The 21,108-nt window shown below is 40.5% G+C and overlaps 1 protein-coding gene across 1 annotated transcript in view; it reads right to left on the bottom strand.

Moving 5' to 3' along the window:
* Positions 1–1,915: 1,915 nt before the first annotated feature.
* Positions 1,916–21,108, bottom strand: part of pigg (phosphatidylinositol glycan anchor biosynthesis class G (EMM blood group)) — a 28,276-nt gene continuing 9,083 nt past the window's right edge. The window contains exons 6-13 of the mRNA XM_061048746.1: positions 20,319–20,531; positions 17,584–17,801; positions 16,937–17,221; positions 15,054–15,451; positions 13,738–13,929; positions 11,184–11,493; positions 7,963–8,126; positions 1,916–5,385 (exon numbers count right to left, since the gene is read on the bottom strand). Coding sequence (XP_060904729.1) covers positions 5,163–5,385; positions 7,963–8,126; positions 11,184–11,493; positions 13,738–13,929; positions 15,054–15,451; positions 16,937–17,221; positions 17,584–17,801; positions 20,319–20,531 — 2,003 coding nt within the window. The 3' untranslated portion in view covers positions 1,916–5,162. The remainder of the gene's footprint in view (positions 5,386–7,962; positions 8,127–11,183; positions 11,494–13,737; positions 13,930–15,053; positions 15,452–16,936; positions 17,222–17,583; positions 17,802–20,318; positions 20,532–21,108) is intronic.

The following is a 21,108-nucleotide window of genomic DNA, read 5'->3' as shown; positions in this document are numbered from 1 at the left end:
TCAGGGGAGCCAGATCTAAACTTGCAATAACCTCTTTGGCTTGCTGCCGTCTGCCACTTAGCAGACAACTCCTGGAGCATCACAAGAGGAAAGTGGTGCAGCTGAGGTAAGGTCGCTCTCATAGGGGAAGATCCAAGTCATTATAAATCTTCAATTTCTTATGCAGCTGCTCTAACCCTGTTATTAGATACGTCTCAATCCCCCCCCACACCCCGCACTAGACTGAGAGAGGTAGACGGCCAGGCATTGTTGGTTCATACTTCCCATTAAAGTTTAATGTTGAACACACACACACACACACACACACACACACACACACACACACACACACACACACACACACACACACACACACACACACACAGAGGCATGCATGCTCATGAAACACAAAACTCTTTCGGATTTATGTCACTATCATTCATGCCTTTTACAATCAAATAAACAGAAGTACCGTATGTTTCAAAAACATGTGGCACTGCCATGGTAGGAACTGTCAATCCACACATTCTTATGTGCTTGGTGCTTCTTACGTGAGGCCTTTTTAGGTTTAGTTAGCCCAATAAACTCTTAAGGTTCCTAACTGCTATTGTCAAATCCAAACACTGCAGCCACTGTGGTGATGGATGCACAAACTAATGTGTGAGATGAGTGAGTCCATCCAGAATTAAGTTTGGTTAATCTCAGCTCCTGGAACAAGTAGAGGTGTTTGGGCATCTTGATAAAGATGCAAAATAGGAAAAGGGCCTGGGAGGAATATCAAGATATATCATATCCCTTTAAGCCTACTCAATACACTTTTACACCACAGGTCACCACTACACATTCCCACTTTGATGGCATTGGTTGCTATTTAAAGTGACCATCAGAAATGTCTGATCCATTCATACGACGCCCGACGCCCCCGGCCTTCCGGTTGAGAGAAGACCGACTCTAACAGGGACATTACAGAGACGAAGAGTCCCATTGTGGCCCACACTTGAATAAGATGGACAAAATGATAAAATGGAGCGAACAAAAACATGACCACTGTTGTAGCTATTGCCATAAGGATAGATGTCATTGGTGAAGAGAGCAAAGAGATTAAAATAAATAAAAATTAAAATAAATAATAAGTACAAAATCACAGAAGGAACATCCGACACTCACTGAAAATATTTATTTTTTTCTGGGTAAGAATGAGTTAACATCACCCATTATACTACTGTATTACTCCCACTACACAGGAATTTGTCCTTGTCACTGGTCTTCTCTTTCCAGTTTTACAAAGTCAGTAAGAGCGCTGAAAGATAATTGAATGGGCAGCTTTTCACTACTTTTACATGAAGACTTATATTCATGTTGGAACAGCTTTTGTTTGTTGTAGTTCAAAAATAAAGCCAGGAATCTTTCATTTATAAGATTAATCCCATACAAACAAGTGTTGATAAAACTGATTTGGGGAAATATTCCTCTGTCCCTTTCAATTATTCACGTGATGCAGCACTTTCTAATCAGCAGGCAGAAATAAGAAGTACAATTTAAAACCATTCTTCTTTAGGGAAGACACAAACAACGTGGTCAAAAATGTGCACACACAAACAGGATGAACAGCATAGTTACAATAAAGAACATAAAACAAGGATGTTTACAGATCAATCATTTTATTTTTAACATGAAGAAATGTCATGTAGGAACCCTAACATATATGGGTTTGTTTGAGTCCAACAGACTGAACAGAGATAATTGTAAAACAAATCAATACATTTAATGAAAGAATGAATGGATTGTGACCGGTTATAAGACATTTAATAAAGTTAACTTTTAAAAAATTGACTAAATGCTTTTAAAAACACAATCTTTGTTGTGATGAATGTACAGGATGGAGAACGCATGCTCAAAAGCTTTCAACTATTCTTCTTCTGATCCATCATGTCAATCAATCAATCAATCTTTATTTGTATAGCGCCAATTCAAAACTAATTTTCAAATCTCAAGACACTTTACAATAGAGCAGGTAAAAGACCTGACTCATTGTTATATCATCTACAAAGACCCGACATTAATCCATCTTGAGCACAGAGCTACATTTATCAAAGTTACATGTATTTGGACACAAAGGAGGGATTTCCCACAGAGAGAGCTGTCCCATCAGATCTGTGATAAGCTATTTCGAGGCCTCTTCTTGTGCAGCTACAGGCTTTTTTTTTTTTCTACACTCGTCGGTAAGATGAGCAGTGAGGAGTGTTATCAAGACTTGTTTTTCATTGTGAGCATTTTCATTTTATCACAGTGACTTCCTGTACAGACAGCAAAATATTTCACCTGACAAATGCTGAGATCCATTGAATGAAAGGTTTGATCTGAAAGGAATGAACATGTGTTGATCTACATACTTGTCTTGCAGGTTTGTTGCAATCAACGGCAACCTCCAATTCACAAACACCCATTCTAAAACTCCCATTTTTAAAGTATAAACATGTTTGGAGCCTTGTTCAAAAGATACATTTGTTCTGAATAAATTATTATTTAGTGCACACACTGTAGGGGGTTGATTTACAAAAACAATAACTATCTGTTTAGATATTATAAAGGATAAGAGTTATTCATAAAAAAGGGGCAGGCTGATCTCAGAGGGGCTTCAGCTATTTGTTTGTGTCCAGGGTTGACTAAAAGTTAGTTTGAGACAGCATTTCCAACATGGCGACCGAGATTGATTGGCTTCAAAAGTCTTCTTAAGAAACCAATGTGTGACGTCACTGAGACCAGTCCATGTTTGATACAACCTGTGGTCACAATTCAGACATGGCCAAGAAACTATTAAATAACAAGGTCAAACAAAGAAAGAAAAAAGTTGATTTTATAAACAATTTTACAATGGTAATGTTACCATTCAGATTTACCAAAGAACTTCAGGACTCTCTCAAACTAAACGACTAAACCGAGCTAAAGTAATGTTCATTCAGTGCAGCGTTCCTTATGAGCATGTCATACTGTAGCCAGCTCACTCGCAGAGATACTGAAGGAACATTTTTAACAGATGTTAAAGAGGTTCATAAGTCTGCAGCACTTTGCCAGTCTGAAAATAATGACTTACATATCCAAATGATGAGGTGCATATAGCATAACAAGTAAGAATGGCTAGTAAAATAAGTGTAGCAGACCTTTAAGTCATATCAGTGGAATGATTTGAACATTTTTCCCGCAATACATCTCTAAGGAATTAATGTTGAGAAACAATGTACAGAAAACAATATGACAGTTATTTTCACAGGAAATGCGTAGTACATGAATGACTGTCTATGACTCTGAGCTCATTTATAATCAGCTGCATTCTACATCTGACTCAAAACTTTTATGTAGAAAAGGAGATTTCATAAAAAAGCATTTTATGACATGAGAGTTAACTAACTACCTCGTATGGAGCTTAAAGGTCACATATTATGCAAAATAAACTTCAGCATGATTTCTCTAACATTAATATGTGTCTCTATTCAGTCTACAAACCCCCCAATAATGAGAAAAGTCCATCCTCTCCGTCTTTTTGCCTGCTCCACTTTTCAGAAAATGTGTGCTCAAACAGGCTGTTTGGAGATTTTCCCTCGATGACATCACAAAGGGCAGTAACCCCTCCCCCAGGTGGGTGACACTCCTAAAGCTAGGTGTTTGTTCCACCCTGAGTCCGCCTTCTTTCCTTAAACAATATGGAGCGAGAATGCCCAAGCCACCCAAGCCCGTCCAGAGAGGGGTGTGGTCAAACACAGCTCATTTGCATTAAAGCTACAGACACAGAAACAGCCTGTTCTGATCAGGGCTGAGATAGAGGGGTTTATAGACATGATCAAATACAGGATCAGAGTGGATTTAAAACAAGAAACTACACAGTACTGTTATTTAAACTTGTTGAAAAGGAGGACAATATGTGACCTTTAAGTTTCATCAAGTATTTTGTTACACTAAAAGACAAAAAGTTGTTAAAGAAAGTAACAGTGTGTCTGGTGACCTTTCTAGATGACATTTCATGTATACCAGAGAAAACCTTTTTATGAATTACTTAAAAATGTTAAGTTAGAGCTGAAGAAAAAATGTAAAAACATTTGATGTTCTTTTCTTTATTGGCATACTTCAGAAGAACAAGTTTAAGGTTCTGGTTGTCTGTTTATAAAAACTACAAGTGAATACAATTAGATCAGACATCCCTTTATCATTATTACCTACAGTATATTACTTTGACAAATATTGTGTTGTATCCAGCTATGCATCGCGGGAAAGTATGACCAGTATGTCTAAAGTATGACTAAAGTCCTAAGTTTGTATTTTAAGGGCGCTCTGACCCTAGGTTATCCGTACCGTGCCTAAGCACGCTTCACCCCTAAAGTCCAGTTCATTTGATAAGTGTGAGTGCTCTGATTTGTGCCCAAGCACGGTACACTTCCTTGGCCTTGGCACTCATGGAAGAGGTGTGCTTCGGCACAGTACAGTTCATGCACAAGCAAAAAAAAGTTAGGATGCTAAATTTGTTAGCACTCAATTTATTAATAATGCCTGTGCTTCTCCTTTTGTGACATGACAAACTGTCTGCTTTGGATAATGCCAAGTGGATATGCTGCCTCATGTAACTTCCAGCAGTGCTTGGCCCAACTCCAACAAACACTTGAATCAGACAGAATAACTGAAAGCACCTGAAGGTTGTAAGTCTTTACTTATGTGTTATCAAAAGCTCTGAGTACTGGAACTTCACCAATTTGCAAACACACATTTTGAAACATAAATATTAGTCACTTATAGCCAAAATATAGATGTAGCTCTGCATTATTGTTTCAGCAGCACAGTATTCAACTGTAGTCTGCTCCTGAGGTAATATACAATTTGTTCAAAAGTTACTCTGTCAAAAAGCTTCTTTACGCCATTTCACATTCATTCACCAGAATAATGTTTGTCCCCAGAGAGAAGCAAATATCTGAAAAGACTACAGAAGTACATTCTCATTTCCATCTCTCTTTTTTTGGAAAACCAAACAGAGTGCAAAAGGAGGACCCTTTCAAAAGCAACTTCTCACATATTAACAGATTGTAAAGATAATAAGTGAGGGTAAGCATGTTGTCCTGTGTATCAGTCTGACAGTCCTTCACACAGTAAACTGTCCAATCCTTTCATAGCAGGGGATTTCTGAAGTCTTCGGCTCCTTAAGACTTACTGGGACTGGGGCTTTGCTCCATTGTGTAGAAGAAGAGGCAGACTCCTGCAGTCAGCATTACGTGCATGGACTCGTACAGTAATTTTGGTGAAAAGACACTCCATATGAAGAGATGGTACCGCAGGACAGTGACCAGAACAATGTAGGCTGCTGCTGGCACAGACCTTAGCAGGGCTAAGCAGTAGCAGCCATGGCCAACTGCAACCGGACTCCTACAGAGAGAGAGAGAGAAAGGATTCATCAGAGGAGAGGAGAGCACTGCAGAGAGAAAGCAAGTAACTCTGAGCTTTGGATAATAAGCAAACATCCTGTAGAGCGACGTGAAAATACTTAGTGTGTGAACCAAGGTCATCTAGGACTCTTAATATTTTGAACATGATGTTAAATCCTTCTCAGTGCACATTTTTGTTGATTCCTATACGACTACATTTTTCCCATTTTTGAGTTGTGACCTTATGTTTCTTCCCAGGAGTCAAGTTAATTCTAATTATCTTCCCACAGTGTTATAGATTACTGTCAAATCATGTTAAAATGACTGTAAACCAGCATAATCGTAGAAGGCAAGCAGTGCAGATATTTAAAGAGTATAATGTTATAACACACACACACACACACACACACACACACACACACACACACACACACACACACACACACACACACACTGTGTGGACATGAGCACCAGTCTCTGGCACAGCCTGTAACACACACAGGGATCTGGCTCCATTCAAACAGGGGGAGTCCCAGAAGGGGAGTCACATCAAGCCCCCACCCAAGACCAGTAAATTAAGTGACATTGGAGTTTGAGTTTGTAGGTGGAAATTTAATCAGCAAGAGAGTTAAGAAACGAATCACCAATTATTATAACAAATAACTATTAATCCATTAGGAGCTTTTTCTGCAACGAGCAGGAAAAGGGAGACAAGTTAGACATGTATTACTATACTAAGTACTGTAAGCCCGTTCAGGCCATTTATGTTGGCAGTTGGCTATTTAAAGAAGCGCACACATGAGAATGCCCCGACATCTCCTCCAATAATGTTTTTGTTTTTCTTTGTTTAGCACTAACGTGTTATACAGAAATTTGAACACACTATATAATAGTGAATATTAAATGAACTACCGGTTCAAAGTGTAGTGTTGTAGTACTCAAAATCAGTCTTGGTCTCAAGACTGGTCCCGAGACCACTTTTTGAAGGTCTCGTCTCGGAATCAAAAGCATTACTACTCGGTCTTGTCTCGGTGTCAGACTGGACAGACTCCGGATTTTAAATCAAGACCGGTCTCCCGTCTCTCAACCGGAATGTCCCCCGCAAGTACTGCAGCCATTAGTCCTATGTGTTGTTGGGCAAGGCAATTAACCCCAAGTTACTCCCGCTGCTTATGAACGTGTATGAATGGGATTTGTTACTTCTGATGGTTACTTTACACAGCAGTCTCTGTGAATGAGTGTGAACGTGTAGGTGTGACCTGACTGCGTAAAAGATCTTTGATAGTCAGAGGACTAGAAAAGCACTATACAAGCTGAAGTCCATTTACCATTTTTTCCGTGATGGTAAAATTTACATAAAAATCTTTTATCTGTCGAGGATAAAACAGGGACATTTTACCTCATGGTAGTGCTAAATGAAAGGATCTGAGATCACCAAAGCTCGGTTGTTAAATGGGCCACACTGCCACCAGCAGAATTTCTTGTCAAGAATTTAATGATGAAGAGCATTTTAATCAGAGACCGATGGGATGGTTTGCCATCCTCTGTCTAAAAGAACATTTTAGTTTTGGCTCAATCAGCAGGACAGCTGTTGTCGAGCCTTTTAAGTAATCAATCTGAACTGGCTGCGGCCGTGCTGAGGTGGTTATTGGCTGCATTTAGACACATGCAACAATCAAGCTACTGGCCTGTCTGCGTTCTCTTCATCTGTCTTGCTTGCTCACTAGTTTCACACTCTATTGATATTAATGGCTCACTGATTTTTGTTATTCTATCTACTTATTTAAAAAGTGACTGTGTCCATAAATAAACATTCACACCGATGTAAATGTACCCAAAGGCTAATCTTCATTGGCAGTCCTTTTGCCAGATGTTCTTTGGCATCGTAGAATGAAATAGAACTCATTAACATAAGTTCATCAGTATAGAAACATACAGATATACAGTGTGCGTAACGAGAACAAATAATCTCCAACATGATAAAGTTACCATGGGTAGGTCCAGCATCGGTGTTGACATTGTTGGTTCTCAATAAACCATTTTTAACATTATATTTAAATGAATGAGAGGATGTTAACTCAATCATTGATTGCGGTATTAAATTCCACTGATGTGATGCTCTGAAGGAAAAGACTGAATGGGGTTTTCCAGAGTGGGATTGTGCAGTCCCTCCTAGCTGCACCTCTAGTGGACCTGGTCCTGTTTGTGGCAGTTTTGAAGTTAATAAAACCAGACCGAGGAGGGGGAGCTAAACCATGAAGAATCCTATAAACTAGGCAGACATTTGATCTATGTCTGTATCTAGGATTTCCTAGCTAAACAGACTGAACTTCTTTCAGACATGGAAATGATTAAAACTGAATGCTTGATATAAAGATGAACATAAGCCCAATTTGTAATTCTGTTTGACTTTATTTTTTCCTTAACACAAATTTGTTAGTATTTTTAATGGGGTAATAATTTTTGTTTTATAGTCGGGTCAAGTTGTCTTAACTGGTCAACTGCAAAAGTAAACCCAGTATCAAATGCCCCGGGTCGATTATGATGCCCATTGTGAGAATGTTAAACCGTAACTTACCTTTCTCTCTCTGAGCTCAGGTAGCAGACGAGATGACAGGCCCATAGCAGGGGCCCTGCGTAAGTGCTAAGGGCTGTTAAGAAGATGGCAGGTGCTTCTATGTAACTTTCCAGCCCGACAAACCCAACGGAAATGTCGATGGTGGCAATGTTGTTCGAATTCCCCTGCAGGAGAACAAAGAGATCTTTCATTAGCGTTGCCACGGGAGGAGCAATTCACCGAAGCAGACCAACAATTGTCACAAATGATCTGTGGGTTTAAACGCTTCCGGAAAAAAGTTGTTTCTAACAGTCAACTAACCTTTAGCGCATGTTCATGAGTATGCTAGACTTGACCCTGAACGATACTGCTTCCTGTTTTATCATGGCCAATTAAATCCTTCAGTTATGCTGTTTTTGTTTCAATGTTTATTTGGAGGTTTTTCTGTTTTCCCTCCTAACTGTCGAAGTTTCTGTCTCTTCAACTCAAAATACTTGAATTTGGGATAAATGGTAAATGGATTTGAGCTTGTTTTGCGCTTAGTCTTCTGACTACTCAAAGCCCTTTTACACCTCATGTCACACCTACCCACTACACCCTGATGGCAGAGTTTGCTTTGTAAAGTGACCATCAGAAGTGACTAATCCCATTCACACACCGCTGAAGAAGCAGTGGGATCAACTTGGGGTTAAGTGTCTTGCCCAAGGACACATCGGACATGTGGCTCCTCTCCTCAACTGAGCCACAGCCGCCCTGGTTGAAATAGTAAAGAATGGATGCGGCTGCCAACTGCACTATATGTTGTCCCTTTCTCATCCTTGTCTTGCACACTGTTCCACACGTGTAATGAAAGTGCCTGTATGGGCCTAGGTTAAAACTCAGGCAGACCTATTTTCCTTCTGGTTATAACAATGATAGAAATGTCAAAGTAATATTTACAGATTGTATTCACCCACTATTCATTTTTTGGTTATACAACGTTGGATATTTTTTCTCATAATCATTAGAAAGGCTGAGCATGAAACTCAAACTTTTATATATTCTGACAAAGTCACCACCAACTGTCAGTCACTCTAACTCAGGTGTTTATCTCCGCTGGTGTTTTAGAATAAGTTGCTTTTCACAGTGAGGCTAATTTGCATTGCATGCATAATGGCAGATTTGAATACCTGGAAGACAGAAAAGTCAGCACACTAAATGTCCTTAAAGTCAGTATTGTGTGGGTAGAGCAGCAGCGTACAGATCAACCACTGACACATTTAAGCATCAGTGTTGCAACGCTTTAAAGGACATTTAGTGTGCCGACTTTTCTGTTTACTTTGTCGTCTTTTGCACCTGAAGTTTTATTTCTGTTTGAATGTGCTCCTTATTTGCTGATTGGATTTGAAAACCTGCAAACAACACCAGAGCACAGTGATGCTATTTGCTCTGCTATGCAGTAAATGGTGCATTTAATCAATCCAATGCAGTTATGTGCACCAAAAGCATAAATAAACACAAACATTGACTTTTTTGTTCCTCCTTCAAGTCCCTTTTGTCAGCTCATTTAAACTTAAGTGTACCTTTGAGCTTTGAGCTCTAAAAACAACCCTGTGATGATCATTCATTTTACAGAGATGGTAGCTTGATTGGTTCCACAGTTGTACACCTCGTTCATACTCTTGTGACTTTAACTGGCTCATGTCTGAATCAATCCATTTTTTAGCTGTATAGCTCCAAATCATAAGAAAAGTTATCTAAAGCCCAGTTTCCACCAAGCAGTCTGGTTTGGTTTGGTTTGGTACGGTACACATTTGTTTGCGTTTCCACTGTCAAAAGTTGGGAATGATACCAAAATAACTGATCCGTACTGTCCTACTTTTTTGATACCCTTCTGTTAGGGTGCCAAGCATACTGATCCGACCCCAGCAGATCGGTCGAAAGAGTCTTCACTTCCCTATGACCATTGATCTTAGTTTAATGTGTTATGTTCTTCTTCTTTGTTGAATTTTTTGGCTGTCTACACTATGTGGCGCTGTGATTTAGTGATGTGTGAAGGGTACAGTTGGCTGTGGAAACACAAGCAAGATCAGGGTTTACCGTACCAAACCAGCCCGCTAGGTGGAAACAGGGCTAAAGGACACTTAACAAAAAGAGCAGGTCTTGAACATACTCTTGGTATGAAGTCAACAATCTGGTTTATAGATGGAGATTAAGCCACAGAAATTCTCTAGAAAACCAAATACATATTTCAGTCCAAAATAATCAAAACACAAAATACCTCTTCTGCAGGACACTAAATTCTTCATGATTTTAAGCTTTTTGAGACTTCAGAAATGCTGCTCTCTAGGGTTACATGAAATACTTCCCTCTCAGCCTTAAGTAGGCGGAAAACTACAAAAGCACTACACAAGCTCAAGCCTATTTAAAGCCTTGTGTTTTATATGTTTGGATACCACACTTTGAGAACAGATTCTCTCTGCCAATAATAATCATAGCTACAGATAGTACCCTCTTCAAAACGATTAAATGATGTCCACAAAGTTTCACCAACCATCCATCCATTATCTATACCACTTTTCACGTTCAAGGTCGCGGGGGGCTGGAGACGATCCCAGCTGTCATTGGGCAAAAGGCGGGGTTCACCCTGGACTGTTCTCCAGTCAATCACAGGGCTGACATGTAGAGACAGACAACTAGCTGCACTCACATTCACAACTACAAGAGTCACCAATTAACTTAACAAAGACGTCTTTGGACTGTTGGAGGAAGCCGGGGTGCCCGGAGAGAACCCAGGCATGCACGGGGAGAACATGCAAACTCCACACAGAGAGGTCCTGTCCGACGGGGATTCAAACCCAGAACCTCCTTGCTGTGAGGCGACAGCACAAATCACTGCACCACCGTGCAGCCCAGTGTCACCTACATGTACGTACAAATTGGTAGGGATATTTACAATCCCATTACCTCAAACAAAGATAACGCTGTTGTTGTAACAAGGTTAACCACATAGGAAGTCTGCCGTTTTGCAAATAGTTGAACAAACTTGGGAACTTTATTCAACCCACATTTAACTTAAGTCGGCTTTTCTGGAGTTTCTGAAAGTGGGAAAGAACTTTTTTATTTTGTATTATTGTCATTATTATAATAACAGTGATTATTATTTATCACTGATATTATTAATCACAATTGAAATAAAAAACAGCAGTAATTCAAAGAGACTGTAAAAACCTTGCCATCACTTATGAGGTATGATTGCTTACCTGAAAGTAAAAGAATGCCTGACCGAACCAATAATGCATGATGGTGGTTTGGGCTGCATCATAGTGGAGTTTCTTCCAGATAAACTGAGCCATGAGCGTCTGGACCAACAGGCAGCAGCACAGGACGGGCAAGTTGTGGGCACGAAACAACAGTGACACCAACAAAACCAAGCCACTGTAGAGCTCCCACAATCCCCTGCTCTTCAACTTGGCATCAGCGGTGATAATCTGGGAACGCAACAGGTCCTTGGTGCCGGAGAAGAGGATGCCCAAAACAAACACGTAAACAAAGCGTGCCTCCACTGTTCCCCTGAAAGAGAAAAATAACACACACTGTTATTTTTGTATTTTCAGTGAACCAGTGTGGATTTTTCTTGCAAAACTATCAGGTAACATGCAGAGACATTGATAGCACTATAGAATAGTATGGAGAGTGGTGATGGAGTGCAAGTTAAAAGACTAAAACAACATTTAAAAAGGTCACAAATTATGCAAAATACACCTTACCATGTTTTTGGAAAACACTTTTAGGTGTCACTAGCTTGTCTACAAACCCCCCAAATTATGAGGAAAGCCCATCCTCTCCACCACCATTTTCCCTTCATGACATCACAAAGCGCAGTAACCCCTCCCCCAGGTGGGTGTTTGTTCTGCCCTCTGAGTCTGCCTTCTCACCCAAACAATAGGGCATGGTGCAAGAAAGCCCAATGAACAGCTCATTTACATTTAAAGCTACAGACACAGAAACAGCCTGTTCTGATCAGGGCTGAAATAGAGGGGTTTATAGACATGATCAAATACAGAATCAGAGTGGATTTAGAACAAGAAACTTCACAGACATGTTTTGGGGAGCTCTGAGACTTAACTGGTTGTAAAGGAGGAGAATATGTGACCTTTAATGGTGAATTGAATTATCAAACAGCAGTTTGTCAATAGGTTTGTTTAATGATTAACTGAACTATGATACATGACTTATTAGAGACTCTAACATAAAATACATATGCTAAATGTAAACAAACTTAGAACCAAATATTTTTCTCCAACCAAATGACTGAACTGTTGTTGGCTGTGCATAGAGGCCACTGTAAGCTGTTCAGCTCAGAGCAAGGCATGTATCGATGAATGTTGGAGCCCACTTTCTACCTTGCTGTGAGAGGACAGAGGTGTTGGATTTATAAAAGCAATACTCTGCTGACGAGTAATTGACCAGAGAAGACTTTAAAAGTTTTGGCCAGATCACCCAAAAATTCACCTCCATGTCCCTTAAAGGGCTCTGTAATGACTTTCATGAAGGTATATCAAGCACAAGAAAATGTATGATGTGCTGTTGCATTCAAGTGCATACCTACATGAACCCATATAAATGGCAATTGTTTGTACTTTGAAAATACTTCTGTATTGGCCACTATGTGAGCATGTTTGTATGTTTGAGCAACCTAGCAGGGCAGTATAATCTTACAGCGGGCCATTTTATAGGAGTCATTGCTGCCAGACCTGTTTGAAATATTTCAGTGATTCCCACAGAGTTACAGCGGGGCCATGGTGGTGATGGAGTGGGTTGTTTGAAAATATTGAGACTATTCATCAACCTACTTCTCATTTCCAAGATACAACTGTTCTTTATTTTCCGCTTTAGTTAAGTGTTTGTTCACAATCTACTTTAATCTTACCACCTTGCTTCCCTTCAGTTCTCTTTTCCTGACACACAGCGCTTTTCTGGTCTTCTGACTACTCAGAGCACCGCATGTCACACCTACCCATTCACACCCTGATTGACTGAAGTGATCATCAGAAGTAACTAATCCCATTCACACACATTCATACACCGCTGACGAAGCAGCAGGAGCAACTTGAAGTTGAGTCTCTTGCCAAGGGATACATCGGACATGTAGCTTGCATGACCGACTCTACCAACTGAGCCACAGCCCCTTTCCATTTCACCCTCCATTATGTGTCTGTTCTCTGTGTTGTTCTCCGATGTGCAGACGCGGACTCGACTCAGGTCCCTTTTTTATTCTCTCTCTCTCTCTCTCTCTCATTCTCTGTCTTCTTGGTTAAGTTAGAGCGGCAGTTAGGTTTAGTTCTTGTCTTTTGGTTTCATTTGTTTCAGGTAGTTATAAAGAGAGGTAATTCGCTCTGCTTGTTATTTGGGCCTTTGTTCTACCTGAGCCAATTGTCTGGCCTTTTGTTTGGGGACCAGGAAGGAAACATTTCTTTTTCTGTGTTACACACAACCACCCCCCCTTTTTTAGGACTTTTGGGTAACACTTGTTGTTAGGGAGACTTAAGGAAAGGGGGGAGGGAAGGCTAATGGTAAAGAAAGAGTAGGTGATAGATAAATTGATTGAATATGTTTTGCCCTCTATTCTCAGTACACAAGATGTCAGTCTAACTGTTTCTTTAAGAGTCATGCAGCACTGCACCCTGCATGATCAGCCTCACAAGAGCAACGCAGCACTCCTGCATTTAAATCAACTCAGAATAACAAAACAGCAACCTGTTGAATTTTACAGTGAGAGAAAGGTTAATGAAGGGCAAGGGGAAAGAAACTTACTTGGACATAGGTCGACCAGCGTGTTGCCAGGGAAACATGACATTGCCAACAGCTGCACGGTAGCTGTAGACACCCACAAGTCCGAGGGCGAGGGCAGCCTTGGACACCCATGAGCACCGTCTTTGAACCAGGAGGTAGATAAGAACCAAACAGAATGCAGCCAGCAAAGACAGTACTGTCCTGTGTTCGGAGCTAGAAAGAGGAAACAGACAAACAACAGCAAAGAATATGAACCTCACATGAGTCTTTAGAAAATAGAGACAATTTAGAATACTGTACATATACAAAGTATGATTTTTCATCAAAAAATAACAAATGACAATAGAACTGACAGTTTATTTGGATGAGATGCCACACTGCCAGTCACATTGTCAATCTGTGATTCAAAATGTAATAAAGACACAGATGTTCCGAAGTCCCTGAATTTAAGTTTATCAAGTTCCCTATTGCACCAAGCTGAGAACATGTAAAATATGACTTCAGAAGACACATCGAAGTTGAAAAGAAGCACTTTAGCTGTAAGCTGGACCAGACAGCATTGTTTGTTGGGTACTCTAGGACAACATGAGGCACATCACATCCTAGATCTCATTATCCAAGTACCAGGCAGAGCAGGGAGTACGAGAAAGAAAGGGAAACCGTGGACAGGGAAGATGCCAAAATCCAGCTCTCTTTTCCACCGTGTGATGTACCTAAAGAACACATTAAAATACCCTACCCTCTGCTGTTAAAAATATTTATGGCTCTGAAACAGCCACAGATTTACTGGGGAACTAACTAACGGTTTGCTACAGTATGAGCTGTCCAAGAAGCTATTTTACGCTATCTGCCTCTTTGCCAGAAAAACAGAGCTAGATTTTAGTACAAGGAAAGAGAAGGACTTTTATACATATCTGTCATTAAATGTATGTCAGGGAAATATTTAGTTGTCTTGTGTATGCCGCCATCTAAAATGGCAAGGAACTGGTTAGCTGCTCACAAATGCCATTACATATGACATGGTCAGCCACTCACGACATGGGCTCAAAAGAGTTTGAGTGGACTATAGAGGTATCGTTGTTAGGTGCCATGTAAATAACAAAAACCCAAACCGAGTTTAACCAGAATAAAACCAACATAAATAAATCAAACTAAACCATGATTAACCCAAACAAACGACTAAAATATGCATTTCTGGAGTGGAAGACAGTAGAACAGTCGACCTGTGTTGTTAGATGTTCAGGGGATCCTCCATGCTTAGTTTACTGCAAAGAAAATATCTCTGGGTGCTGCTACACTATTTACATAAAATAACTGAGGATACTGGAAAACCAAACCTGTTTAGCCAATGTCCCATGTCAGGAAGATGAGCCCACTGTACTCCAGTCTGGTTGAGGGAGCGCATCAGTCTGCAGCAGATCAGAGTGAAAGGGGGCGTGGCTAATGCTAGCCATTTCTCTGAGCAAATGTCTGCTTTTTGGTGAACAGACGAGTGACAATCTTTAGAAAGGAGGATATGCTCGTCTTCGTCCGAAGTGTCTCTCTGCTCTCTGAAGTATTTGCGGCAGACATCCTGGAAGACTGCGAGGCAGAGGGTGTTGAGCAAAAAGTACCAGGTTTGGTGCTCCTCTTCCACGAAGCTGCTGGCCGCCAGACTAAGGGTGTGTCCGACTGTGCCGGCCAGCAGTAAAGCATCGAGTTCTGACAGTGACCACTCTTTGCTCCTGAAGGGCAACTATGAGAAGGATGAAAACTGCATTAAGTACACACTTAAAACAAGGAGCCTTTATAGGGACATCAACTAGTAGAAAATGCACGTTATGTGGTGACTTGAGAAAGTTTGGCAAGGTTCCAGATGTGGGATCTGCAGATGATTATCATGACTTTAGTCAAAGTCAAATAATAATAAGGGCTTAAAGAATTACAAACCTTAGGAGCATGACTGCTGAGTGACTGAATGCATTGAACTTAAGACCACTGAAACTTGGTACCTTTTTATAATTGACCCAAGAGATGTTACTACCATAACTAGACAAGCCTGACTAGACATACAACCTCTTTAAACCTCACCCACACCCTTTGTATTACATGGGCAGCTAGAACTGTTCCCCTCAGTGGAGTATTTGGTTAAAGCGGTCGCTGAGATGACCTTATCTAGACTCACACACTTGACCTACGCACTTCACAATTAGACAGTTAAATCTGCAGCCACCTATTAGTTCTCGGTTACCTCTGCCAGGTTATTAACTCTACTCTTTCACGAGTCACGACTGCTGTTAGTCACCATATTGTAGTGAAGGATATTTTCTGTATAAGAGCAGCAGACAGCAACCTTGAGCTGTCATTCAAATATTGTTCTCGTTCACCCATGGATGCTTTCATAAACTGATTTTATCCACTCACAAACATAAAGGCATATTTTTTCTCTTCAGCAGGTCTGGGCTGCTTTATAATTGTTTCCCCAACAAAACTAAAGCTAATAGAAGTAGTCAGCTTTAACACGTACGCCTGTTTAATGACAGAAATAATTCATTCTGGTACTTGTGTTCTAGAATATGAAAATTTTGGTTTGTTCACGTGCCCCATGTACAGATGTTGCAGTCCTCAAAGCGGACGGCCCGGGTTTGAATCCAAATCAGTCTCATTTATCAAACTCTACTAGCACATTCTATAATATGAAACATCGTTAAGAGACATCCTGTCATGTAAGCTCTGAGGCTTTAAGGCTCTATTTTTAAAAAACAGAGACAAAAAAGCACTCTTGCTTGGAACTAAGGGAGATTTAGAGTGCACTCAACACAACTTCACTAGTGTGAGTGCACCCTTAGTTGATGCAGTTCATGAGGGGATCTTTACGGAGTCCCTGAAGTCCAAAAAAGTTAAAAATATTATCTTGTGAAGACAAGTTTTTTTCTTATTATGATAATTATGTTGCACAAGATAATAACTTGTGTGCACAAGTTGTTAAATCATGCAACATGTCATCTAATTCGTTCTTTCAGATTAGCATTGATTGCGGTGCCATAACTTCTATTTACACTAATGTGGGCCTTCTAATGCAGCTATTTTAAAAACTTTTAATTGGAATTGCAGCTGGTTGATCAAAGTTGTTCAGTAGCACATTTGTTGTGATCGGTGCTGCATCATTTACATAAACAGAATTGTAGGTGAAAAAAACTCAAAACTCCTCATGAAGAAAGTCAACAGCGCACAGACTCACCTTCCTGTTAATGCTTGTTCCTGGGGTAAGATGCCTTGTTGCCATAGAGACCAGAGTACAAAACATTGCTGAGGAGAAGGCAACAGCAGCAAACACTAGACCCCAGGAGAGGCTGCAGAAGTAACAGGAGCTCTCAGTGGATGTGCACACTAAGACGTGTACTGAGGCGAGTAGCAGGCACAAGAGGTAGAAAGGCAGAGAGAGCAGGGATGAGAGGACGGGGACGTCTACTGCTGCTTCACCACTGAGAGCTTCCGGCATAGCCAGCAGTAAGACTAACAGGAGCTTAAGAGCCAGGAGAAAAGAGAGACAGAAGGAGAGAAAAACAATTACCGTAATTAATAATTCATCATTTTTAAGAACCGTGGGATCATCTACCGTAAAACATTCTCTCACACACACACACTATCACTGTAACACAGAACAGCTCCTTAGATGATTAAACGTATGTGTGGCAATTACAATCTTAAGGATTTCCTCCAACAAAAATAAAAGCTTTCAAAATAGAAGTTGCCTCTTCATGAGAGTAAAAATGACATTTGTCACTTGAGTTTAGTCTGAGGATAGAAAAAAAAACACAGACCTAACATTCCTTCAATCTGTCAATCTTAAGAGTGGTCATGATGAATGAAATGACACGTGCTCACCTGAAACACAAACACCATGCCTGCGATCATGGAGTACATGTCGTACTTGCCCAGCTGTTTGCTGAGGGCTGAGCTCATGGCTGCAAGGGCCTCCAGATACTGCTTTAAGACCTTCTTTCCTATGTTGGACAGCACTTCAGAGTTGTTGCCCTCCAGGTAAAGCTTCATCCAGTTCCCATGAGCCTTTTCTGCCACACGGAACTGCTCAAAGCCGACCTCTGGATCAGAGAGAGATGGGAAGGGGTGAAGCAGGTATTAGGTCGTTTTTTAGGTATTTCAAGGCTTTCCATTACTGTGACATTTGCTTAAACTTCCTGTTGGAACTGCAGCAGCTATGACATACAATACATTTGTCAAAATAGGAACATGTTCACTTTCTCATTAGCAACTTGTTTTTGTTTTCGGATGAGGCATCATTAACGTGGTACTCTTAATCATCAAATACCATTTCAAAATCAAGACAAACTTATTTAGAAACAACCTTAGCCTTCCAATGATGTATCTTCAAGCTGTACTTGTGCACTACCCACAAAATTAATGCGATTGTTGAAGGATTGTTGGAGAGCATTTTCCTCAATTGATGCCAGTAATATGTTTTAAATATCAAAGAACTGCCACGAGAAACAACTTAACAAAAGTAATTGAATGCTAAGCCACAGCGGGATCGATTTGGAGCTGGTGACTGTTTCTTATCTTGACACTTTCTCAAGTTTCAAATGATAATATGTCTATAGTCGAAGACATTTAGTCCCAAAGAAAGGACAATTTTTCACATTCATGTTAGTGATCGATCTGAGTCATTCACGTTTACTTAAAGAAGATGAAACAATGCCTGTATTCACTTGACTACAGTGCATTAGGTGCTTCTTCAAGGGCATTGTGGTTTGATATCAGTGAAGTGGAAAGCTTACACGCACACACACACACACACACACACACACACACACACACACACACACACACACACACACACACACACACACACACACACACACACACACACACACACACACACACACACACACACACACACACACACACACACACACACACACACACACACACACACACACACACACACTCTGCAGTGCAGCACCTCTCTCAGTGGCAGCGACATAGAGGTGATAAATAGTTACTTTGGCTGTTCAAGACAGAGAGGCTGGTAGAAATATTAGAACCTTGAGCTACAGCAATGAATCCACAATATCAATGGCCCAGGCATGTTTCATCTGTCTGAAGTGTAGGAAGTGCTTAATGGCCCTTCAAGACGCCTGAGGCTGGAACCACGAGAAAAACACAATATAGAGATTGGAACAAGGCGGACAGTGATGGATTAACAAATTAGTCAAAAAGGAATTTAAACAGGCCTTTGCGTTGTAGATTCTTTAGTGGGACTTCAGATAAAACAGAAAATATGCAACACCTGGTACTAAAGAAACAATCACATCACCCAATATCTGTATTGAGTGTAATTCATACATTTCTGTTATACATTGCCAGTTCAAGGTGGGACATTTATCTCTTGTTGCACCTTGTAAAATCACACTAGGCTACAAGTATCACGCTGTTGTAGGTTCAGTGTTAAAGTACAAAGGCATAATGACAGCACAGCTACGTTACAGCGCTGTTTCAGACTCATAATATAGAAACTGACAAGAACTAGACAAATGCATTAGAATTAGTCAAGCAGCATATGTTCATAGTTTCCACCCTTTCTCTAGAACTTAGCACTGCAGAATTCAGGCCTACCTGGAGTCATCAAAGCTAGTACGGGAGGCAGAGCATTGTAATACAATGCTCCCCACCCTTAGACAATCTATCATTTTAGGCCCAGGAGGCAGACACCCTTCTGGTTTTAAGAGTAGACTTAAAATGTTTGTGTTTGGTGAAGCTCATAGTGAATGCTGGATCTATAGTTATGCTGCTATAGGCCCTGACTGCCAGGTCAAGGTGAATTGATATACCAAGCACCTGCCTACTTCTCCTTTTAATTCTTATTTTATTAAAGATAGAAAAAATTAACTTTAGCAGAGCCTATCGAAATAAGTGTAGACACTTGTCAACATTATTTTCTACCATATTTTATGTTTAATGGACTATTCCAACCTGAGCTTCCTGTAGCGCACAAATCTCCTTCAAAAGTGTGCCATGTTAGATGAGGTTGCATGTCATGTCTCCATAGAGAGACGTGACATGCTACATCAGTTATACAGCGGCTTCACTCTGGCCCACTTCAGCAGTATGAACCAAACAAAAAAGAAACTGCTTTTCTTGTGATTTACTTGCGATTAATGGGAGTTAAGTTTGCCGAAATAAGAACAGCATGATGCAGATTTGTGAAGGGTAAATAAGTAAGCTTTGTCAGGTCGGTCCTCAAGGACATAAATCGCATAAATAAACAACAACAGAAAAACCCAAACCAAGTTAACATAAGAAATGGTTGTTGAAGTGTGCTATATTCCAGCGTGAATGGGCGGTTAGATTAAACTGAAAATAGGTCAAGATCTTAACCCATAACCATAAGGGTCAACCGTTTTTGATGAGTCTTGTTTCTTAATGGATGTGGATAACAGTGAGGTTGTATTATGACGAATTGCTGTTCCAGACTCAGTCGTGAGAAGAAGTTGTGTTAAAGAAACTGATATCACAGTCTTGCCGTCACGATGACCTGGATAGCATCCCAACATTCCCAAATATGATATAAAGTTGAACAAAGTGAATTAATAAGAACCGACCTTTGTCATAGCCTGACATGCTATCTTTGAGCAGGCAGCTGAGCTGGTGACCATTGAGATGCAGGAAGCGTAGCTGGTCACGTAGGGTGGTTTCCTCAAAAACACCAGGGATGACGTGACCCACGTTGTTTTGAGATATGGGAAGGCCGAGTCCAAGGGCAAGGGTCGCCGTCAGGTCCACCTGCTCCACCTCTCCAGGCGTCTCCATTCCACCTGGTACCACAGGGCAAAAACACACGAGCAAAGCAATAAATATCTATCTGTAATACACAGACGGGGAATAATGGCACACTAATAAATTCTGTTGTTGGAACGTTGGATGCTGTGAGATTCCTCTGCTTATACGATAAGAATCTAAAGAAATACTTTCAGTATACTCATCAAGATACATTTGATAAAGTTGCTACTTCTCCTAAAGTCATCTAACACAAACAGACTTGGTCCTCATCGGGACTTGAACCGGTGACCCTCCAGTTCCCAACCAAAGTCCCTACAGACTGATCTAATGCTGCTGCTGCTTAAAATAATTCACCACTTGCAATCCCATTAGCTAGTATCTCACTGCCACTGCTTTCTCAATCCCTTCATCACAGCCAAACCATGAACAGGGAGTGTGCTGAAACATGTAGAACCTTTCTCCATACTCGGCTTGATTGAACTGCATTAGTGACATTTTATTCATAGATTAGAATCAGGCCAATGTTAAATCTGAATTCTGAAGTAGAAAACGTGAATTAAGGTGTCAAAAGCATTTCACACTGCTTTGTTTCCTACTCTTGTATTCAAGCTT

This window comes from Labrus mixtus, chromosome 10, assembly GCF_963584025.1.
Source record: "Labrus mixtus chromosome 10, fLabMix1.1, whole genome shotgun sequence".
NCBI lineage: Eukaryota > Metazoa > Chordata > Actinopteri > Labriformes > Labridae > Labrus > Labrus mixtus.
Note: the sequence above shows the minus strand (reverse complement) of the source record. Positions and strands in the feature narration are given on the sequence as shown.